Here is a 24,273-nt window from a genome sequence, read left to right as displayed (position 1 = left end):
TGACCTTTGAATGGAAACTGAGCACTTGGCAATCAGCCTCTGCTCAGACATCCCAACAGTCCCAAACCCTGATCTCCTGGCTCAGATGTCAGGGGAGTAAGAGGATGTGCTGTCTTTTAAATTAAGAAGCCCATTTCAGAAGGATGATGGAGCTAACATTGCATCTAGGTCACTCTGGAAAAGAAAAATCAGATCAGCCCAGATGGTTCATCCCCTGGGTTAGTGCAGGCCTCACAGCGTACCTGAAGGGTTTATAGGGACCTTTGCTTTTTTAGGCTTGGGTTTCTTAAGTCCTTTCTGCTTTGTTGCTGAAACTGAGTTCATCTCAGTTTCAAAGAGAGGAGAGCACTTCAATTGTCCCACACAGAAGAATCACTTGGGGGTCTTGTTAAAGTGCAGATTCTAGCTCAGGAGGCCTGGGGGTGGGGTTGTGGGTCCTGCATTTCATAACTCCCAGGAGGTATGGTGGAACTAGTGGATGGAGAAGTGGCTGAGAATGTACTTCTTCCTGGGCAAACATGATCTTAGCTGCCTCCCCTGGCACCTGGGGGTCCCTTGAACCCAGCATCTTCATGGTGGCATGCCACTGCTAGTGAAGCCATGTTGTCTGTGGGAAATACCTGGGGTTCATTGTCTCATGCCAAGAAGATTAAGGACATGGAAACACATAAGGAATGAGTTTAGAAGCAGAGGTTTAATAGGCAAAAGAAAGAGAAAGGAGAACAGCTTTCTTCCTAGTGAGAGAGAAGGGCTTCCGAAGGGAAAATCCAGCCGGCAGTGGACCACAGCAGATTTTATAGGCAGATTTGAGGAGGTGGTGTCTGATTTACATAGGGCACACAGATTGGTTGGATCAGGTGTGACGTTTACGTAGCACTCAGGGAAGGCTGGCCACCCCACCCTAATCTTGTTACACAAATGGGCTTTCGACTTGGCCCATGCCATGTTGTTTGCTTCTTACTGTACACATGGCTGGCAAAGAGAAGGAAAGATGCTCACACCTGTAATCCCAGCACTTTGGGAGGCCGAGGCGGGCGGATCATGAGTTCAGGAGATTGAGACCATCCTGGCTAACACGGTGAAACCCTGTCTGTACTAAAAATACAAATAAAAAAAAAATTAGCCGGGTGTGGTGGCACGCGCCTGTAGTCCCAGCTACTCGGGAGGCTGAGGCAGGAGAATTGCTTGAACCCAGGAGGCGGAGGTTGCAGTGAGCCGAGATTGTGCCACTGCACTCCAGCCTGGGCAACAGAGCAAGACTCCGTCTCAAAAAAAAAAAGAGAGAGAAGGGAAGATGGAGCCTCCATGTTGGACATGCCTGGTCCCAGGTAGCCTTTTCCTATTGGCACAACTTAGCCTTTTCCTATTGGCACAACTGCTGGCATTCACCCTGGAAGCTTCCAGCTTGCTTGTCTATGTCTGCAGCTGGATTTTACAAGCTGCTCTTTGTTAGAAAAGAAAATAATTTGGGGGCTGATTTTCATTAAAAGGAAAGCCTTACTTGGTACTCCCATACCCTATTTGCCTAAGTAGTTTCTTCTGAACTCCTACATCAGTAGCAGAGAAGCCACCTGAGTGTAAGTGGGTGTCAGGGCCAAAGAAAGAAATAGCAACACCCTACTTATTTTTAACGATGGGGAAAAACATTTGTCTGACAAAGGATGTCCAAAAAGAGCATTACTGGTCATGGTTTTTTTCTCTTTCTTCCGTTCTCAAAAATGTTGACTATTAATGAGTCAAGCAATAAGTAGAGTGATAGGAACCACAGCCGCTGGAGGACTCTTTCTGATCTGGCATGGTAGTTTTTTATCTCCCAGAAGCCTGTAAACCAAAAATAAAATCTAAGCCCCTCAACCAACTGAATGGACCCCTCCTCTCGGCCAAGGGCATTCCAAAGTTAACCTAAAGAACTAGTTCAGGCCATGATGGGAAGGGGTGGGGGTCAGACATGCCTCCTTCTACCTTCCTCCCGTGGGAATCCAGGCACAGCTGACCAGCATTAACATTAACACAGGGAACTTAATACTGGACAAACAGATTGTTTGTAGCAATAACATCCCAACAGCACAGATAGCAGACCCTGAAAGAAATTGAAGTATTTTACCCCAAACTACATTTGAGGACTAAACTCTAATTTTTTTCCTATGTTGCCCAAATTCCTATCTAAGGGTTCTGGGGATTCATGCCCTACAAACCATAAATTTTCATCAGATAGGTTTTATTTAATCCTATATATCGTGACTTACTTTCCAACCTGATTCTGGTGTAACATTACATGACAAAGAAGAAAATCAAAATATTTTACCCCAAGACGGCCGGGCGCAGTGGCTCACACCTGTAATTCCAGCACTTTGGGAGGCCGAGGTGGGCAGATCACAAGGTCAGGAGATCGAGACCATCCTGGTTAACACGGTGAAACCCCGTCTCTACTAAAAAATACAAAAATTAGCCAGGTGTGGTGGCGGGTGCCTGTAGTCCCAGCTACTCGGGAGGCTGAGGCAGGAGAATGGAGTTAACCTGGAAGGCGGAGGTTGCAGTGAGCCGAGATCACGCCACTGCACTTCAGCCTGGGCGACAGTGTGAGACTCCGTCTCAAAAAAAAAAAAAAAAAAAAAAAATTTTACCCCAAGACATGTTTCTTGGTCATATTTTGAAATGGTCCTGCAAAGCCATTCTTTGTGGGGGAAAATTTATATCTGTAAAGAATCTCTATTAACATAGCTAGATTTTTCCTTCCAGGCCCTCTCAATCCTGAAGAGATTAACTGAGAACCTAGCACCTTTTAAAGGTCTGAATAGGAAACATTTGTCTTCTATTGTCTCTAAGCGCTGCCACTATAAGACTTCAAAAGAACCTTGGTCTCCATAATCTTTTATCTTCACCTGAACATTCCCTTTCTATTGATCCCAGGTCTTTAGACTCAACCAATTGTCAGCCAGAAAATTTTAAAATTTATCTATAGCCTAGAAGGTCCCTACCAACCAGCCCCCTCCTCCTGCCCCTCTTTGAGTTGTCCCGCCTTTCTGAAACAAATGAATGTACCATTGTACCTTTTTTTTTTTTGAGACAGTCTCACTCTGTCACCCAGGCTGGAGTGCAGTGGCACAATCTTAGTTCACTGCAACCTCTACCTCTTGGGTTCAAGCCTTTTGCCTCAGCCTCCCAAGTAGCTGAGATTACAGGCACCTGCCACCATGCCCGGCTTTTTTTATTTTTATTTTTATTTTTTGTATTTTTAGTAGAGATGGGGTTTCACATGCTGACCAGGCTGGTCTTGAACTCCTGACCTCAGGTGATCCACCAGCCTCAGCCTCCCAAAGTGCTGGGATTGCAGGTGTGAATCACCACACCCAGCGCCAATGTATATCTTGAATGTATTTGATTGATATCTCATATCTCCCAAAAATATATAAAACCAGGCTGTACCCCAGCCACCTTGGGCACTTCTTCTCAGGATCTCCTGAAGGCTATGTCATGGGCTACGGTCACTCATATTTGACTCAGAATAAATCTCATCAAATATTTTACAGAGTTTGACTCTTTTCATCAACATATTTTTTTGCCGTATTTTGAAAGAGCCTACAGAGCTGTCTCTTGGGGGGAAAATCTGCACTCTGTTGAGAACCCCGTTCTCTTTCCAGGTGCTTCCCCTGATCCAGGAGAGAATTCACTAAGAGTGGTGCCTTTTTAAGGCTGGTAAAAAACATTTGCCATCCGTTCTCTCTGAAGCTGGCTACCAGGAGGCATCATCTGTGATATAAAAACCTTGCTCTTGTCCGGGCGTGGTGGCTCACACCTGTAATCCCAGCACTTTGGGAGGCCGAGGCAGGTGGATCACAAGGTCAGGAGTTCAAGACCTGTTGGGAAAAAGGCTTGCGGGGTGCCTGCATAAACTTGCAATAAAAATATGGGACAATAAGTTGTGGAAAGCCACAAGAGGCCGCTGAGGAGGAAAGCCTCCTAATTGACATCATGTTCCCATGCTCAGAGCGAGACCTGCTCTCTTATCTGCAAACACTGTGTTCAAGGAGAAAGACACTCCTTTGAAGCACTGGAATGTGGACAGACGTGCAGGGTCCTAGTTAAGCCCACTCCCACTAGCTACTCTCCGATAAGTTAAAAATATGCTGTTTGAGCACAAAGGAGATTCATTTAAACCACTACTGCTACAGTATGATATACTGTCTCCCTTTCCCCGTTTCACCCCTGAACATCTGCTTCTCAGAGCTAAGTGACTGTACTCAATAAATAGTGTGGAGACTAGAACTCTGAGCCCTTTGCAGCCTCTGATTTGCTCTGGCCCCCTGGCTCCCACCTTTATGAACTCTTAACCTGTCTCTTCTCATTCCTTTGTCACCACCGGACTTTGGGTACCTTACGGGTGGTGTTGAGGCTGGTCCCCAACAGAGACCAGCCTGACCAACATGATGAAACCCTGTCTCTACTAAAAATACAAACAATTAGCCGGGTGTGGTGGCAGGCGCCTGTAGTCCCAGCTGCTCAGGAGGCTGAGGCAGGAGAATCGCTTGAATCCGGGAGGTGGAGGTTTTAGTGAGCCGAGATCGCACCACTGTACTCCAACCTGGGCGACAGAGCGAGACTGCGTCTCAAAAAAAAACAAAAATAACCTTGCTCACAACCCCTTATCTTAACCCAGACACTCCTTTCTCTTGATTCCAGGTCTTTAGATAATAACTCAACCAATTGCCAATCAGAAAATCTTTGAATTTACCTATGACCCAGAAGTGCCCTCCCTATTTGAGTTGTCTCACCTTTCCAGACCAAACCAATGTACACCTTGCATGTATTGACTGATGCCTTTGTCTCCCTAAAACGTATGAAGCCAGGTTGTAGCCCGACAACCTTGGGCACGTGTTCTCAGGACCCCATGGGGCTGTGTCATGGGTCACAGTTCTCATATTTGGCTCAGGATTAATCTCTTTAAATATTTTACAGAGTTTGACTCTATTAGTTGAAAGCCTCCGGCATCTGACACAAATGTTACTGTCTCATTTTACAGATGGATAATGTGAGGCTCAAAGTGAAGCGGCATTGTTGTCTGGGGTAAATACCCTGGGTTTGTCATCTCGCGCCAAGAAGATTAAGGACACTGACACATATGAGGAGTGAATTTAGGAGGGAAGGTTTAATAGGCAAAAGAAAGAGAAAGGAGAACAGCTCTCTCTCTTGTGAGAGAGAGGGGCTTCTGAAAGGGAAAAAACCAGCCCACTGCAGACTGCACCAGATTTTATAGACAGGCTTAAGGAGGCGGTGTCTGATTTACATAGAGCCCACAGATTGGTTGGACCGGGGTGACATTCACATAGCACTCATGGAAGGCTGGCCCCCCCCACCCTAATCTTATTATGCAAATGAGCTTTCCACTTCGCCGGTGCCATGTTGCCTGCCCCATGTTGCCTGCCCCTTACTGTACACGTGACTGGAAAGGAGAAGGGAAGATGGAGCCGCCATTTTTAACGTACCTAGTCCCAGGTAGCCTTTTCCTATTGGCACAGCTGTTGGCCTTCACCTGTGCAAGCTTCCAGCTTGCTTGTCTGCAGCTGGATTTTACAGGCTGCTCTTTGTTAGGAAAGAAAATAATTTTGGGGCTGCTTTTCATTAAAAGGAAAACCTTACAGAGGACTCTCATATCCTCACTATCTGCCTAAATAATTTCTTCTTAACTCCTATGTCAAAAAGCGTTTAGTACTTTGTCCAAGACTGCATACCCAGCAAGCATGGAGCAGGAGCGTGGGGCTGGACCCTCTGGCTTTCCCCGCACCACGCTGGCCAGGTGCAGGGAGGGTTGGGCATTTGTACTTCATAGAGGGGTGGCCTCTTTTTTTGTAGAGGAACTGGTAAGCCCAGAAGAAAGGACCTGCTTTCTGGAATTTTCTTCATGCATCCAGCTGTAATGGTCCATTACTCAATGGGGGATTTTTAGGTCTAAATTTTTTTTTTTGGGACCACAGCTGGGCCATCTAGGTACCCAGAATATCAGCCCATGAGCTTGGTTTATTCCAAAAGGCATCTGGCCTCAATGCAAAGTCAGGGCTGCTTCTGCCGATTTCTTTCTTCTTCTACTTTTAAATTCAAATTTACGTAAAAGTACAGAGAACAATGAACCTGACGTTCCCATTGCCCATCCCCAGTCATCACCAGGATGTGGCCCGTTTCATCTTCACCCCCTCCCACCCCCGCACACTCAGGTTATTTTTAAGCAAATTCTAGACACCATCACAGAGCAAAGCAAACCAAGAAGGGAAGAGAATGCCTTTCTTCAGGCCTGCCATACTGAGAAGCAGGAAGGTTTCCAGAGTGTCTGAAAGAGGACACAGAATTTAAAATGTGATGTTTCATGAGGAATTCTAGTTGGAGATGGGCTTGAAAAAAAGAGTACAGTTTTCAAAGTAAAGGGTTTTTTTTTTTTTTTCTTGACAAATTCTCCCTCTCTCCCCAGGCTGGAGTGCAGTGGTGTGATCATAGCTCAGTGCAGCCTCAAACTCCTGGCCTCAAGTGATCCTTCTGCCTCAGCCTCCCAAAGTGCTGAGATTACAGGCATGAGCCACTGCACCTGGCCACAGGACAACTTTTAAAGACATTGTTAGATCACTGCCAAATTTAGGATGAACTCACCTTCCCCTGTGGATGGAAAATAAATCTTGGGGCCCCCATATCATTAAGCTAAAGGGAAAAGTCAAACTGGGAAATGCTTAAGGCCAACCTGCCTCCCATTCTATTCAAAGTCACCCCCTGCTCACTGAGATAAATGCATATCTGATTGCCTCCTTTGGAGACACTCATCAGAAACTTAAAAGAACACAACCATTTGTCTCTAATCTACCTATGACCTGGAAGACCCCTCCCAGCTAATTGTTTGTATTTTTAGTAGAGATGGGGTTTCATCATGTTGGTCAGGCTGGTCTCTGTTGGGGACCAGCCTCAACACCACCTGTAGGGTACCCAAAGTCCAGTGGTGACAAAGGAATGAGAAGAGACAGGTTAAGAGTTCATAAAGGTGGGAGCCACGGGGCCAGAGCAAATCAGAGGCTGCAAAGGGCTCAGAGTTCTGGTCTCCACACTATTTATTGAGTACAATCACATAGATCTGAGAAGCAGATGTCTGGAAAGGTGTTCCGCCTTTCCAGACCCAACCAATGTTCATCTTACATAAGTTGATTGTTGTCTCCTGTCTCCCTGAAATGTATAAAACCAAGCTGTGCTCTGACCACCTTGGACACATGTCATCAGGACCTCCTGAGTGTGTTCTCAACCTTGGGAAAAATAACTTTCTAAAATAACTGAGATCTGTCTCAGATATTCAGGGTTTACACCCCCAAATCAGACCTGCTTTAGAAGTTGTGGGACAGTGATGTTTGTGCCTCCTCCCAGTTTCTCTGTGTGTACTCTGTCTAGACAGAGCCTCATACCTGTGTCCACCCACCTTTATAAATTCTGGCTCTTTTTTTTTTGAGATGGAGTCTTGCTCTGTCACCCAGGCTGGAGTGCAGCGGTGTGATCTCTGCTCACTGCAACCTCCACCTCCCCAGTTCAAGCGATTCTCGTGCCTCAGCCTCCTGAGTAGCTGGGATTACAGGCTTCTGCCACCAAACCTGGCTAATTTTTGTATTTTTAATAGAGGTGGGGTTTCACCATGCTGGCCAGGCTGATCTTGAGCGCCTGACCTCAGGTGATCCACCCGCCTTGGCCTCCCAAAGTGCTGGGATTATAGGCATGAGCCACCACGCCTGGCCTGGCTCTAGTTTTTTTTTTTTTTTTTTTTTTTTGATACGGAGTCTCGCTTTGTCACCCAGGCTGGAGTGTAGTGGTGGGATCTCAGCACACTGCAACCACCGCCTCCCGGATTCAAGGGATTCTCCTGCCTCAGTTTCCAAGGTAGCTGGGATTACAGGCGCCCACCACCACATTCAGCTAATTTTTGTATTTTAGAGATGGGGTTTCACCATGTTGGTCACGCTGGTCTCGAATTCCTGACCTCAGGTGATCCACTGTCTCGGCCTCCCAAAGTGGTGGGATTACAGGTGTGAGCCACCATGCCTGGCCCTGGCTCTGTTTTTAGAGCAGTTTCGGTTTTGTAGCAAAGTTTGAGGAGAAAGATCATATATTTTTATATACTCCCCTTCTCCCCCAATTTCTCCATTTTAAACATCTTGCATTAGTGTGGTATATGTGTTACACTTGATGAACCAATACATTATTATTAACTAAAATCCATAGTTTATATCAGGGTTTACTCTTGGTGTTGTACATTTTATGAGGTTTTTTTCTTTTTTCTTTCTTTCTTTCTTTTTTTTATTTTTTTATTTTTTGAGACGAGGTCTTGGTCTGTTGCCCAGGCTGGAATGCATTGGTGTGATCTTGTATCACTGCAACCTCTGCCTTCCAGGCTCAAGCCATCCTCCCACCTTAGCCCTCCAAGTAGCTGAGACTATAGGCGTGTGCCACCATGCCTGGCTAATTTTCTTTCTTTTTTTTTTTTTTTTTTGGTAGAGGTGGGGTTTTACCATGTTGCCCAGGTTGATATTTTTTCTTTTTTTTGAGACAGAGTCTTGCTCTGTCGCCTAGGCGGGAGTGCAGTGGTGAGATCTCGGCTCACTGCAACCTCCACCTCCCGGGTTCAGGCAATTCTCCTTCCTCATCCTCCTGAGTAGCTGGGATTACAGGTGTGCACCACCTGGCTAATGTTTATATTTTTAGTAGAGACAGGTTTTCACCATGTTGGCCAGGCTGGTCTTGAACTCCTGGGCTCAAACTATCTGCCCCCTAGGCCTCCCAAAGTGCTGGGATTGTAGGCAGGCATGAGCCACCACGCCTAGCCCATTCTATGAGTTTTGGCAAATGTGTAATGTCATATGTCCTCCATCACAACATCATACAGAGTAGTTTCCCAGCTCTAAAAGTCCCCTCTGCTCCACCTATGCATCCCTTCCCACCCTCTGGAACTCCTGGCAACCACTGATCTTTTTACTGTCTCTAGAGTTTTGCCTTTTCCAGAACATTGTATAGTGGAAGTTGTCCATACACAGCCTTTTCAGATTAACCTTTCACTAAGCAATATACATTTAAGGTTCCCCTATGCCTTTTTGAGGTCTGATAGCTCATTTCTTTTTAGCGTTGAATAACATTCTGTTGTCTGGATGTACCACGGTTTATCCATTCTGCTATTGAAGGACATCTTATTTGTTTTTTTGTTTGTTTTTTGAGACAGAGTCTCACTCTGTCACCCAGGCTGGAGTGCAGTGGTACGATCTTGGCTCACTGCAACCTCTGCTTCCTGGATTCAAGTGATTCTCATGCCTCAGCCTCTCCGGCAGCTGGGACTATAGGCACGCGCCACCACGCCCAGCTAATTTTTTTGTATTTTTAGTAGAGATGGGTTTTCGCCATGTTGGCCAGGCTGGTCTCGAACTCTTGGTCTCAAGTGATTCACCCACCTCGGCCTCCCAAAGTGCTGCGATTACAGGTATGAGCCACCACACCTGGCCAATTGAAGGACATCTTAGTTGTTTCTGAGTTTTGGCAATTATGAATGAAGCTGCTATAAATATTTGTGTGTTGCTTTTTGTGCAGACGTAAGTTTTCAGCTCACTTCGGTAAACCCTGGGGATTGTGGTTGCTGGATTGTATCACATGTAAAATGTTCAGAGTGACTTGCAAAGGTTGGCTTTGGTCAGCGGCTTCCAACAGGAGATTTGTATGGTTCAGTGAATTTTTACACATATGTAGTCATTAGATAAAGATACGGAACATCCCAGCATCCAGAAGTCTCCCTCATATCCCTTCCCAATCACTACCCCCTCACCCACTCCAAGAAAGGACACAACCCCTTGGGATTCTGCCAGTTAGGCAGCAACCACCCCACAGCTTTTGAAAGTAGATTTTTTTTTGGAGTGTGGGTTTGGGGAGCAGGTAGGGGCAGTTTGCTTCATTTTGGGTTGTTTTGAAGGGAGCCTAATGTCATCACCAAGTTGTTCTTGCTGGTCTGGAGCAGGGGTTGGCACACTCTGTGGGTATTTTGGGCTTGGTAGTCCAGCAAATGAGTGGGTGTGACTGTGTTCCTATAAAACTTGATTTACAGGCTGGGCGCAGTGGCTCACACCTGTAATTGTAGCACTTTGAGAGGCTAAGATGGGAGAATAGCTTGAGCCCAGGAATTTGAGACCAGCCTGGGCAAAATAGTGAGATCCCATCTCTACAAAAAATTTTAAAAATTAGCCAGGTGTGGTGGTGTCTGCCTGTATTCCCAGCTACTTGGAAGGCTGACATGGGAGGAGTGCTTGAGCCTGGGAGGTCGAGGCTGCAGTAAGCCTTGATCACACCACTGCACTGCAGCCTGGGAGACAGAGTGAGACCCTGTCTTAAAAACAAACAAACAAAAACAAAAACAAAACCAACAAAACTTTATGACACAGGGGAGCAGCAACTACCTGGGGCTGGTGGCACAGTGTTAAGAAGAATTTACCAAGACAGTTATAGGTAAAGACAGGCAGATTTATTAGAGAAGGCATGGAAGTACATTTCAAAGGAGCAACGGGCAGGCCAGCAAGAGAGGAGCTGACTGCCAGGAAACAAAGGCTTGCTGGGGATTTTCTAGGATAGTGCTTGTGCTGTGTGCTGAAGAGGGCTTTGGGAAGTACTGATAATGCCAAGGTTGCAGTGAGTTCACTTGTGATTTTTGTATCAGCTGAGGGTCTGATGACAGCTGGGTGCAGGAAGGTTGTGTTATTTGGCCAGGTACGGTAGCTCACACCTGTAATCCCAGCACTTTGGGAGACTGAGGCAGGTGGATCACCTGAGGTCAGGAATTTGAGACCAGCCTGGCCAACATGGCAAAACCCCGTCTCTACTAAAAATACAAAAATTAGCCAGGTGTGGTGGCATGCACCTGTAATCCCAGCTACTCAGGAGGTTGAGGCAGGAGAATCGCTTGAACCCGGGAGGCGGAGGCTGCAGTGAGCCGAGATCACACTGCTGCACTTCAGCCTGGGCAACAGAGTGAGACTCTTTCTCAAAAAAAAAAAAAAAAGATTGTGTTATTTGTGTTATTTGTGAAGGAGGGCTGTGTGTTCTGGACCATGAACAGAGGTAGATTTATGGCTTATCTGCCCTTTCTTTTTGTTTTCCCCCATTTCTGCCAACCTGACTCTCCCTAATTAAGACTCCACACTTTATTTACAAAAGCAGGCCATGACCAGATTTGGCCCTTAGGTTGTAGTTTGCTGAACCTGGGTAGAGCTGTGCTTTTTCTTTGTGAAATTCATGTCCAGGTCCCACCTGAAATCTGAATCCTTGTGTCCTGTGCACAACGTGAGACCTCCTCAGGTGGCTTTCACACACCTTCCAGGTTGAGAATCTACTGTGCTTCCCTCCAGGGAGGAAGACAATGGGTGACAAGGGCCCAGAGCTGCATAAATGGATCTAGAAAGAGAGGAAAGTTGAACAGAAGCCCCCATCAGGACTCTCCCTGCCTTGACAACACTTTACTTGAGTAATCCCATTTCATCACTGTGTCATTTCTCACCTCTTCTTTTTTCTTTTTTTCTTTTTTTTTTTTTTTTGAGATGGAGTCTTACTCTGTCACCCAGGCTGGAGTGCAGTGATGTAATCTTGGCTCACTGCAACCTCTACCTCCCAGGTTCAAGCGATCCTCCTGTCTCAGCCTCCTGAGCAGCTGGGACTACAGGCATCTGCCACCATACCTGGCTAATTTTTGTATTTTTAGTAGAGATGGGGTTTCATCATGTTGGCCAGGCTGGTCTTGAACTCCTGACCTCAAGTGATCTGCCCACCTCTGCCTCCCAAAGTGCTGGGATTATAGGCGTTAGCACCGAGTCTCCTCTTCTTGAAACAATGGGTTTCTACATGGCTGGGGTTGGGGATGTTGGATACTGTGTGGAAATAGCACCTGTTCAAGTTGAACATGATGAAGGTTCATCTGGGGCATTGTGAGGGGCCCAGGAGTCTTGGGAGATCCCTGCAAAGACAAAAAGTAGTCCCCTCAGGAGTGAGAGAAAGTTGTGGTCAGAGGGGGAATTTCACAGTTTGGCTCTTGGTGGTGGAACTGTTGTTTCGAATGACACAGAGGACTGAGATGGTAATGGCTGTCACCTATTTTTGAGCGTGGTGTGTGTTTCAGGCACTTTATATGTACCACCCTCACCCGATGTTTTCAGTATCTTAGGAAGTGGATCCTGTTGGCATTCCCATTTTGCAGAAGAGGAGACGGAGGGATCACAGAGTTAAGTAGCTTAGGGAAGACCATGGAGCTACTCAGAGGTTACAGCCAGGATTGGAATGCTGGTGGTCTAGCTCCCAAGCCCATGGGTGGCAGGCCAGTTCTCACTAACATAGGCCTCCATAACAGCTGTCTCAGCACTGACTGAGTGGTGAAGTTAAATATCAAAAGCTGAGAGAGCCAGTGCCCTTATACAAAGGATGGAATGTGACAAAAGCCCACCCAGAGTTGTGCCCAGGTCTTTCCTGGTCCTTGAAGTATGACAAGATAACGAAGGAATTCTTAACAGGACCCATTTAGTATGAAATGTTTATTGGGAGGTCCGAAGAAACTCCCCAGGCCTCCACAAACAAGTTTAGTGGGGGTCTGAAGAGACTCCCCAAACGCCATGATTTAGCAGGAGACAAGATAAGGATAATCACCCCAGCACCTGGACCCATTTAGATTAAATTTACTGAGGCTCCAGAGGAAGGTCTTCAGGACTCAGATATTAGTTATAGATTAAAAGAAGTTAACTTTTATTTTATTTTATTCATTGATTCATTCATTTATTCATTCCTTTTGAGATGGAATCTTGCTCTGTCGCCCAGGTTGGAGTCCAGTGGCACGATCTTGGCTCACTGCAACCTTTGCCTCCTGGGTTCAAGCAATTCCCCTGCCTCAGCCTCCCGAGTAGCTGGAATTATAGGCGCGCACCACCATGCCCGCTAATTTTTGTATTTTTAGTAGAGCCAGAGTTTTGCATGTTGGCCAGGCTGGTCTTGAACTCCTGACCTCAAGTGATCTGCCTGCCTCAGCTTCCCAAAGTGCTGGGATTACAGGCGTGAGCCACCACCCCCGGCCAATCACTTATTTTAGATGAATGCAAACTTACCCATGACATATAGATCAGAAGGTATATAAGCTCTGGAAAACTTGGTAATTTTAAGTTGGCCTGGCGATATTTTCTTTTTTTTTTTTTCTTTTTTTTTTTTTTAATTTCTGAAGTATTTATTGATGATTCTTGGGTGTTTCTCGGAGAGGGGGATATGGGAGGGTCATAGGATGACAGTGGAGAGAAGGTCAGGAGATAAACACATGAACAAAGTTCTCTGGTTTTCCTAGGCAGAGGTCCCTGCGGCCTTCTGCAGTGTTTGTGCCCCTGGGTACTTGAGATTAGGGAGTGGTGATGACTCTTAAAGAGCATGCTGCCTTCAAGCATCTGTTTAACAAAGCACATCTTGCACCGCCCTTAATCCATTTAACCCTGAGTTGACACAGCACATGTTTCAGAGAGCCGGGGGCTGGGGGAAAGGCCATAGATCAACAGCATCCCAAGGCAGAAGAACTTCTCCTAGTCAGAACAAAATGGAGTCTCCTATGCCCACCTCTTTCTACACAGACACAGCAACAATCTGATCTCTCCTTCCTTTCCCCACACTTCCCCCCCTTCTCTTCAACAAAACCACCATCGTCCTCATGGCCCGCTCCCGATGGTCGCTGTCTCTTCGGAGCTGTTGGGTACACCTCCCAGACAGGGCGGCCAGGCAGAGGCGCTCCTCACCTCCCAGACAGGGCGGCCAGGCAGAGGCGCTCCTCACCTCCCAGACAGGGCGGCCGGGCAGAGGCGCTCCTCGCTTCCCAGACGGGGCCGCCCGGCAGAGGCGCTCCTCTCCTCCCAGACGGGGCGGCCGGGCAGAGGCGCTCCTCTCCTCCCAGACGGGGCGGCCGGGCAGAGGCGCTCCTCACCTCCCAGACGGGGCGGCCGGGCAGAGGCGCTCCTCACCTCCCAGACGGGGCGGCCGGGCAGAGGCGCTCCTCACCTCCCAGACGGGGCGGCCGGGCAGAGGCGCTCCTCACTTCCCAGAGGGGGCGGCCGGGCAGAGGCGCTCCTCACTTCCCAGACGGGGCGGCCGGGCAGAGGCGCTCCTCACTTCCCAGACGGGGCGGCCGGGCAGAGACGCTCCTCACTTCCTCCCAGACGGGGTGGCGGCCGGGCAGAGGCTCTCCTCACCTCCCAGACGGGGCGGCCGGGCAGAGGCGCTCCTCACCTCCCAGACGGGGCGGCCGGGCAGAGGCGCTCCTCACCTCCCAGACGGGGCGGCCGGGCAGAGGCGCTCCTCACCTCCCAGACGGGGCGGCCGGGCAGAGGCGCTCCTCACCTCCCAGACGGGGCGGCCGGGCAGAGGCGCTCCTCACCTCCCAGACGGGGCGGCCGGGCAGAGGCGCTCCTCACTTCCCAGAGGGGGCGGCCGGGCAGAGGCGCTCCTCACCTCCTAGACGGGGTGGCCAGGCAGAGGCGCTCCTCACTTCCCAGACGGTGTGGCGGCTGGGCAGAGGCGCTCCTCCCTTCCCAGATGGGGCAGCCAGGCAGAGGCGCTCCTCACTTCCCAGAGGGGGCGGCCGGGCAGAGGTGCTCCTCACTTCCTCCCAGACGGGGTGGCAGCCGGGCAGAGGCGCTCCTCACCTCCCAGACGGGGCGGCCGGGCAGAGGTGCTCCTCATCTCCCAGACGGGGCAGCCGGGCAGAGGTGCTCCTCACTTCCTCCCAGACGGGGTGACGGCCGGGCAGAGGCACTCCTCACCTCCCAGACGGGGCGGCCGGGCAGAGGTGCTCCTCATCTCCCAGACCGGGCAGCCGGGCAGAGGTGCTCCTCACTTCCTCCCAGACGGGGTGACAGCCGGGCAGAGGCACTCCTCACCTCCCAGACGGGGCGGCCGGGCAGAGGCGCTCCTCACCTCCCAGACGGAGTGGTCAGGCAGAGGCGCTCCTCACTTCCCATATGGGGTGGCGGCCGGGCAGAGGCGCTCCTCACTTCCCAGATGGGGCAGCCGGGCAGAGGCGCTCCTCACTTCCTCCCAGACGGGGTGGTGGGGCCTGGCGATATTTTCTAGGTCTTCTCCCTGTAACTGGCTACAGAAATAAAAACTTCCTCTCCCAGTTCATCTGCATCTCGTTTTTGGGCCACAAGAATATGCCGCCTGATTCTCAGTTGGTCCCGGAACACACTCAGCTGGTGCCATGCCCACTGTGCTGTTTGCTTCTCAAGGAGCAACCTCCCAGGTTGGTGCCTGGGAGGGCGGAGTTGGAGAGCAATGGCACTGGGAATTGGAGGTGATTGGTGGTGTGTGTGTGTGTGCGCTCCATGTTGCTGGGGAGCAGGAGGATGGAGGACCCGATGGCAGAGACGAGTGGACAGGACTTAAGCCATGACTCTCAAAACTCTCGAAACAGGAAAACTGGTCTGAGATCACACAGTATTAGCTAGAGGCACAGGCTGGGCAAACTCCAGATAGGGACTGAATGAGGACTTGGAGGGTGCTGATGGAGCAACCTGCATGAAATAGGGTTAAAGCAACATTTAAAAGGGCAACAGGCATCCTCTTCTACTTGCTTTGGGCTTTGAACTCTGAGTAACACCACTTTCCATTGAGTTAATCAGGGCCTAGCTAAGTGGAAGCTATCAACAACTGGAAATTTTTCTGCATTTTATTTTAGGAGAGCCACAGCCAAAAAGAAAAAAGAAAAGAAGCGGGTGGGCAGGGGATTTATTCGAATGCATTTACTTCCACATTTTACCATGGGTCAGCGCACACTTGGCTCACACTCTGACATTTTTTTGAGATCTATATATTTTGTTGTTTTGAGATGGAGTCTTGCTCCGTAGTGCAGTGGTGCAATCTCAGCTCACTGTAACCTCTGCCTCCCAGGTTCAAGCAATTCTCCTGCCTCAGCCTCCCAAGTAGCTGGGATTACAGGCGCCTGCCATCAGGCCTGGCTAATTTTTGTGTTTTTAGTAGAGATACGGTTTCACCATGTTGGCCAGGCTGGTCTCGAACTCCTGACCTCAAGTGATCCAGCCGCCTCAGCCTCCCAAAGTGCTGGGATTATAGGCGTGGGCCACCGTGCCCGACCCTCTATGTGTTTTTACATTTGTATTGTTCTACAAAGAGGACAGATGTTTCCAGTGATTCTAACTGACTCGATTACAAGGTTCGACATAACATTGCCAAGAATTTTAAATACTGGGTGCTTTTGGGGATATAAAAATATGTTAAACATGGTCTGTGCCCTCAAAGAACTTTCAGTTATTGAAAGAGCATTTATTTATCTCCAGGGGTAAGGGACAAAATTTTATTCAGTTAGGAAATTCTCAATAAGGTTTACAGCAAAAAGAGACACCCGAGAGTCTTACCTTCTGGAACACTCCAGGAAGTTTTTAAGTTCTATCTGATCCCGTCTAATTCTTCTTTGAGACAGAGATTTGCTCTGTTGCCCAAGCTGGAGTGCAGTGGCGTCATCTCGACTCACTGCAATCTCCACCTCCCAGGTTCAAGCGATTCTCCTGCCTCAGCCTCCTGAGTAGCTGAGATTACAGGCACCTGCCACCACAACTGGCTAATTTTTGTATTTTTAGTAGAGACAGAGTTTTGCCATGTTGGCCAGGCTGGTCTTGAATTCCTGACTTCAAGTGATCTGCCTGCCTTGGCCTCCCAAAGAGCTAGGATGACAGGTGTGAGCCACCACGCCTGGTGATACTGTCTAATTCTTCTTCTTTTTTTTTTTTTTATTTTATTTTGAGACAGAGTCTCGCTCTGTCACCAGGCTGGAGTGCAGTAGTACGATCTCAATTCACTGCAACCTCCGCCTCCCAGGTTCAAGCAATTCTCCTGCCTCAGCGTCCCAAGTAGCTGGGACTACAGGTGCCCACCAGCAGGCTCAGCTAATTTTTGTATTTTTAGTAGAGATGGGGTTTCACCATATTGGCCAGGGATGGTCTCAATCTCTTGACCTCGTGATCCACCTGCCTCAGCCTCCCAAAGTGCTGGGATTACAGGCGTGAGCCACCATGCCCGACCTGATCCTGTCTAATTCTTAAAAGCCAGGTGCACTTCCTGGGTTGGTTTTCATTCAGGTCACCAGGAGAGCCAAGAGCCTGAGAGGCTCAGATGAGACCCATCCTGGTGAATAGTTGGTGCTTTGCCATGCAAAAAGTCACTATGAAGTCTGCTTCTGAATCTTAACATTCCCCTGGGAGTTGGAAACCCCACAGTTTTATAGCTGCCTATGGTTTGTTGACTCTGACTCCATTTCTTCTTGGGGAGAATGAGCAGGCTCTTTCCCCTGCAGTTCTGTGTGGACCTCTGTGACCACCCCATTCTGCCTCTCATTTTCCAAAGCCCACAGCATTTTGTGACTCTAATCCAGAGGTTGCAAGCTCACTGCTCGCAGGCCAGTGAGAAACATAGACTGTGATATTTCAGTAAAAGAATTAGTGGCCATCATTTAACATCAGATTTCCCATTGCAAGTCTGGATTTCTGACTTCTCATGAAAATCTTGGATCTGGCAGTACCGGGTCTGGTTTGCACAGCTGCCTGGTGCTGGGAAGAGTCTCTTTCATCCCTCCCTTTTCCTCCCCTGCCCTGAGATGCGGGTTTCATTCTCATCCATCACTGTGTCAGAGGCGTGTGAACCAGAGCAACTCCATCTTGAATAGGGCTGCGTAAAATGAGACTGAGACCTACTGGGCTGCATTCCCAGACGGTTAAGGCATTCTAAGTCACAGGATGAGATAGGAGGTCGCACAGGATACAGGTCATAAAGACCTTGCTGATAAAACAGGTTGCAGTAAAAAAGCTGGCTAAAACCCACCAAAACCAAGATGGCCATGAGAGTGACCTCTGGTCGTCCTCACTGCTACACTCCCACCAGCACCATGACAGTTCACACATGTCATGGCAATGTCTGGAAGTTGCCCTATATTGTCTAAAAAGGGGAGGCATGAATAATCCACCCCTTGTTTAGTATATTATCAAGAAATAGCCATAAAAATGGGCAACCAGCAGCCCTTAGGACTGCTCTATCTATAGACTAGCCATTCTTTATTCCTTTACTTTCCTAATAAACTTGCTTTCACTTTACTCAATGGACTTGCCCTGAATTCTTTCTTGGGTGAGATCCAAGAACCCTCTCTTGGGGTCTGGATCTGAAACCCTTTCTGGTATAACAACTGGGCTCATGCCGTTGATTTCCTGATCATAGTTGAGTATCGTTCTCTACCTGTGTGCTCTATTTAAACTGGGAAACCACAGAAAGAAACAGAAACCCACAAGTGTCTTCGGTCTGGCCCACATCACCCACTGCCATCACCTGCTCTATACAATTTGGTAACCTTTCTTTTCTTGTTTCTTTTTATTTTTTGAGATGGAGTCTAACTTTCTCACCCAGGCTGGAGTGCAGTGGCGTGATTTTGGCTCACTGCAACCTCCGCCTCCCAGGTTCTAGTGATTCTCCTGCCTCAGCCTTCCGAGTAGCTGGGGTTACAGGCAGCTGCCACCATGCCCAGCTAATTTTTGTATTTTGAGTAGAAATGGGGTTTCACCATGTTGGCCAGGCTGGTCTTGAACTCCTGACCTCAGGTGATCCACCCACCTCGGCCTCCCAATGTGCTGGGATTACAGGTGTGAGTCACCGCGCCTGGCCTATATCAGACTTACATTAAAAATAATAATAATAATAATAAAAGTAAGGCCGGGCGTGGTTGTTTATGCCTGTAATCCTAGCACTTTGGGAAGCCGAAATAGACAGATCGTCTGAGGTCAGGAGTTCGAGACCAGCCTGGCCAACATGTTGAAATCCTGTTTCTACTCAAAATACAAAAATTAGCTGGGCATGGTGGCAGGCGCCTGTAATCCCAGCTACTTGGGAGGCTGAGGCAGGAGAATTGCTTGAACCCGGGAGGTGGAAGTTGCTGTGAACCGATATCACGCCACTGCACTCCAGCCTAGGCAACAGAGCAAGACTCCATCTCAAAAAAAAAAAAAAAGAAAGAAAAGCAATTTACATAGGATGAGCACGTTCCCCTTGGCTCCCTCTTCTTACAGGCCAGGTTTGTGTCTAAAGGCACAGTGAACAAGAACCACCTTCCCCTAGATTAAATGCCAGGATTCACGTGCCATTCACCACTGAGTAACTATGATGAGTTAGACCTGCCATTCACAGGTCACATGTTTCCCTCTGTCCAGGAACACGCATTCCCCGATGACATGAGACACCTGCCCCGTGGGCTGCGTGTGAGCCTGGAGCTCAGTGACTGGCGGAAAAACCCAACCTTTACCTTTAGGGAACTGGCCGTCATCTCTGCTAGGCGGGAAGGCAGTGATTGCTGTCACATTTCACTTCAAAGATGACCATGTTTCGAAGAGGGCAAGTGATATTTGGAGTCAAGTGGTGGGAAAGTACTGGATTCTTCGAAGGGGAGGAAAAAAAAACAGTGTCAGCATGACTGTCTGGGGACTGCTGACCTAATGATGTGTCCGCAGGGGTACAGCCTGAGTTTCTGCGTCATATGCACCAAGGAGAACATTCCATTGAGCCATGCTAACGCCCCCAGCAAAGTCTGAAGTGGTAATGGGAGTTCACTGACCATCCGCTTGGCTCTTGGAGTGAGGGCGCCTTCTGGGTCCTTTCCTAGACACCCCTTGGCCACCTTTTTCCACCTGTTTTTCCGAGTGAGTGCCATCGTCACCTACGTGTGCTGCGACTGGTTCAGCAAGAGCTTTGTGGGCTGTTTTGTCACGGTGCTGCTCCTCCTGTCCCTGGACTTCTGGTCTGTGAAGGTGAGGCCCTTTCCCGTGATGTCACTGCTCCGGAAATACGAGGCTTGTCCCCTGTGTGCGTGGTACCAAGAGGTACTTTGGTTTAGACTCCTGAGACATGCTTAAGAGTGCTGAGCAGTGTCACTTAAAAGTAAGGGGAATGGAGAAACCCCATCTCTACTAAAAATACGAAAATTAGCCGGGCGCAGTGGTGTGTGCCTGTAATCCCAGCTACTTGGGAGGCTGAGGCAGAAGAATCACTTGAACCCGGGAGGCGGAGGTTGCAGTGAGCCGAGATTGTGCCATTGCACTCCAGCCTGGGTGACAAGAGCCAAATTCTGTCTCAGAAAAAAAAAAAAAAAAAAAAGAGAGAGAGAGAGAGAATGAAAGCCAAGTGAGAGGGGTTTCCCTTACAAAAACCATCAGATCTTGTGGCACTTATTCACTACCATGAGAACAGTGTGGGGGAAACTGCCTCTATGGTTCAATTATCTCCCACCCGCTCTCCCCAGCAACACGTGGGAATTATGGGAGCGACAATTCAAGATGAGGTTTGGGTGGGGAGACAGCCAAACCGTATCACTTGTGTATGAATTAATACGTATATTTAAAACATACATAATATGAACAAATAAATTATATATGTTTTGTGGGGGGAGGGTGTAACTTTTTAAAGTGAGCTTAGTTGAAAACTAGAAGTCTTGACATCTGAGAATCCACTACAATTCAACGCCTTTTTTCTTCCTGCTCCCAGTATAAGTCTGAAATGAATCAAGGAACTTTTATTTATCAATACAGTGAATAAGCCTCTTTGCCTGTGACCTGCTCAGAGTCCTTTGTCTGTTGTCCTCAGAATGTAACCGGAAGACTCCTGGTGGGCCTTCGATGGTGGAACCAGATAGATGAAGATGGGAAGAGCCACTGGATCTTTGAAGCCAGGAAGGTATTCTCCATGATGAGCTGAACTAACCAGAGCAGGGATAATGGGTGTGGAATGTTTCTGTGGGTTCCTTTGGAGTTTTGTGCATATCTGATTCCTGCCCTACACAAAAGCCACCACTGCCAAGGTGCCCTGGTGAAACATGGGTGTGGCAAAAGTGTCTCCAAAATAGACCGGGCGCGGTGGCTCACGCCTGTAATCCCAGCACTTTGGGAGGTGGAGGTGGGTGGATCACTTGAGGTCAGGAGTTTGAGACTAGCCTGGGCAACATGGTGAAACCCTGTCTCTACTAAAAATACAAAAATTAGCTGGGCGTGGTGGCAGGCACCTGTATTCCCAGCTACTCGGGAGGCTGAAGCAGGAGAATCACTTGAACCCAGGAGGTGGAGGTTCCAGTGAGCCAAGATCACGCCACTGCACTCCAGCCTGGGTGACACAATGAGACTTTGTCTCAAAAACAAAACAAAACAAAACAACATCAACAACAAAAAACCCCACAACAAAAGCATCTGCAAAATAAAATAAATGAAAACGCGAGCACGCTCATTTGCAACCATTTCCACTTGTTTTGACATTTGAATTACTTTCCTTTAACAGGTCTCTCCGAATAGCATTGCTGCCACAGAAGCTGAAGCACGAATCTTCTGGCTGGGCCTCATAATCTGCCCCATGATATGGATTGTGTTTTTTTTTAGCACCTTATTTTCCTTGAAGCTAAAGTGGCTGGTAAGGCCAGACCTTGACTTCCACATTGCTTTGATGTCTCTGCAAAACCAGTGTTTGCACCACTAGGCTTTTGTTGTTATTTGTTATTGATTGATTGATCAATTATAACAAGTTTATTGAGATATAATACACATTCCATACAATTTACCCATTTAAAGTATACAATCAGGGGCTTGGCGTGGTGGCTCACGCCTGTAATCCCAGGCCTTTGGGAGGCCAAGGCAGAAGGACTGCTTGAGCTCAGGAGTTCGAGACCAGCCTGGGCAACATAGCAAAACTCCATCTCTGCAAAAAAATGCAAAAATTAGCCAGGCATGGTGGTGTACACGCTTGAGCCCGGGAGGCAAAGGTTGCAGTGAGCCAAGATTGTGCCACTGCACTCCAGCCTGGGTGACAGAGTGAGACTCCGTCTTAAAAAAAAAAAATAAATAGAGAAAACAAAATATTTGTAGCTAGTAAAACAACAGTGTCATTTAATGAAAGTACGGGCCCTGGAATTTGGATCCCGGCTCGACCATGCTCCAGCTCTGTGACCTTGGGCAGCTTTTGTCTTCCTAAGCCTCAGTTTCCTCTTTGTAAAATGGGATGATGATGGTGGCAACCTCTCCAGTTGTAATGATTCTGAGGTGTCCGTGGGTATTTGCAAATGCTCAGTAAATGTTGGCTGTTATTATTCTTAGGTGCAGGCTAGAGCACTTCTACTTGGCTTGAGAGGTGCATTTCTGTAAATGCTCTTAGAAAGTGACCTTTGCGTCAGGAGATCGAGACCATCCTGGCTAACACGGTGAAACCCCGTCTCTACTAAAAATACAAAAAAATTAGCCAGGCCTGGTGGCGGATGCCTGTAGTCCCAGCTACTCGGGAGGCTGAGGCAGGAGAATGGCGTGAACCCGGGAGGTGGAGCTTGCAGTGAGCCAAGATCGCGCCTCTGCACTCCAGCCTGGGCGACAGAGCGAGACTCCGTCTCAAAAAAAAGTGACCTTTGCTTTCTTTGTCTGAGTGCAGGCTCTGGTGGTTGCTGGGATCTCTCTCCAAGCTGCAAACCTGTATGGCTACATCCTTTGTAAGATGGGAGGCAACAGTGACATTAGCAAGGTCACAGCCAGTTTCCTGTCCCAGACAGTGTTCCAGACGGTGAGTAACTGAGGTCTGACTCCTGGACCACTCCTCTCCAGGTAGTCAAAGTCAAGGTGGCCTGCTGGCAACTGCGGTTTGTAATGTAACATATCAGCCAGGCTGCCATTGTTTTATTGTTTATTTATTTTTTGGGAGACAGGATCTCGCTCTGTCACCCAGGATAGAGCGCAATGGTGTGATCGCGGCCTATTGCAACCTCCATCTCCTGGGCTCAAGCAATCCTCCCACCTCAGCCTCTGGTGCAGTTGGGACTACAGGTGTGTACCACCATGCCTGGCCTTTTTTTTTTTTTTTTTTTTTTTTTTTGTAGAGACAAAGTTTTGCCATGTTGCCCAGGCTGGTCTAGAACTCCTGAGCTCAAGCAGCCTGCCTGCCTTGGCCTCCCAAAGTGCTGGGATTACAGCCGTGAGTGAGCCACTGTGCCTGGCAGTTTTGTTTTTTAATCATAAGATTTACATAAAATGTACCATTTTAACCACTTTAAAATGTATAGTTCTGTGGCATTAAGTATAACCACTTTGTTGTGCAACCTTCACCCCACCCAGCTCCAGAACTGCTTTCATCTTGCAAAACTTAAGCTCAGTACTCGCAAAACATTAACTCCCCCTCCTCCTCGCCTCCTAGCCCTAGCAACCAGCATTCTGCTTTCTGTATCTATTGGTTTGACAGCCCTAGGGACCTCCTCTAAGTGCAATTATAGTTTTTGTCCTTTTGTGACTGCCATTGTTAGTTTTCAGTGATTTTTAAAACTATAGAATTAAGGAAAGACTCACAAACCTTTTTTCAATTTTTTTTTTTTTTTGAGATGGGAGTCTCACTCTGCTGCCAGGCTGGAGTTCAGTGGCGTGTCTTGGCTCACTGCAACCTCCGGCTCCCAGGTTTAAGTGATTCTCCTGCCTCAGCCTCCTGAGTAGCTGGGATTACAGGTGCATAACACCATGCCTGGCTAATTTTTGTATTTATAGTAGAGACGGGGTCTCGCCATGTTGACCAGGCTGGTCTCGAACTCCTGGCCTCAAGTGATCCGCCTGCCTTGGCCTCGCAAAGTGCTGGAATTACAGGCGTGAGCTACCATGACCGGCTTGTTTTTTTTTTTTTAACTTAATAGATATTTCTAAAAGTGAGAGACAGAAGTCTTTGAAATTTGACCAGGTTCATCCTGAAATGGGTTGAACCGTCTTAAATTTGAACAGCGCTGCTTTATGCCAAGACATCAAGCAACGAATTCTGCAGGTTTTCTGTACTTTGTGGGTTTTCTCTGGCCTTCCATCAGCAGGATCGCCCCACTCACGTGTAAGGACAGAAAACCATGGTTGACTTTTCCCCTTGCAGGCCTGCCCAGGTGACTTTCAGAAGCCTGGCCTCAAGGGGCTGGAGATTCACCAGCATTAGGTGAGAAATGGATCATGGCACCTGTGTGGAGGAGCTGGGGAATTCTGAAAAATGCAGCTCTTGGGGCACAGGGGCCCGGGGTCTGGGTGGGCTTCCCCTGTTCCCTGGGGTGGCCAGGTATGTCACCAGTCAGGAAGCAGACTGGGCAATGGGCCTGCCCTGGGCTTTGCAGCCTCATTGCTCTTGGGGTGAGGAGCTGGGGGTGGGGGGCGAGGTCACACCTTCCTCACACTGAACATGTGC

The 24,273-nt window shown here is 48.4% G+C and overlaps 1 protein-coding gene across 2 annotated transcripts in view; it reads left to right on the top strand.

Annotated features, from left to right (window-relative positions):
- Positions 1–24,273, top strand: part of TVP23A (trans-golgi network vesicle protein 23 homolog A) — a 49,430-nt gene that overhangs the window by 24,344 nt on the left and 813 nt on the right. The window contains exons 3-8 of one of the 2 annotated variants that reach the window (XM_054455176.2): positions 19,712–19,856; positions 20,689–20,778; positions 21,373–21,501; positions 22,507–22,635; positions 22,778–22,895; positions 23,971–24,030. In XM_054455176.2, coding sequence (XP_054311151.1) covers positions 19,712–19,856; positions 20,689–20,778; positions 21,373–21,501; positions 22,507–22,635; positions 22,778–22,895; positions 23,971–23,984 — 625 coding nt within the window. In that variant the 3' untranslated portion in view covers positions 23,985–24,030. The remainder of the gene's footprint in view (positions 1–19,711; positions 19,857–20,688; positions 20,779–21,372; positions 21,502–22,506; positions 22,636–22,777; positions 22,896–23,970; positions 24,031–24,273) is intronic. The other variant, XM_054455177.2, reaches the window with a different exon arrangement.

The sequence above is a fragment of the Pongo pygmaeus genome, chromosome 18 (genome assembly GCF_028885625.2).
Source record: "Pongo pygmaeus isolate AG05252 chromosome 18, NHGRI_mPonPyg2-v2.0_pri, whole genome shotgun sequence".
Classification (NCBI taxonomy): Eukaryota; Metazoa; Chordata; class Mammalia; order Primates; family Hominidae; genus Pongo; species Pongo pygmaeus.
Note: the sequence above shows the minus strand (reverse complement) of the source record. Positions and strands in the feature narration are given on the sequence as shown.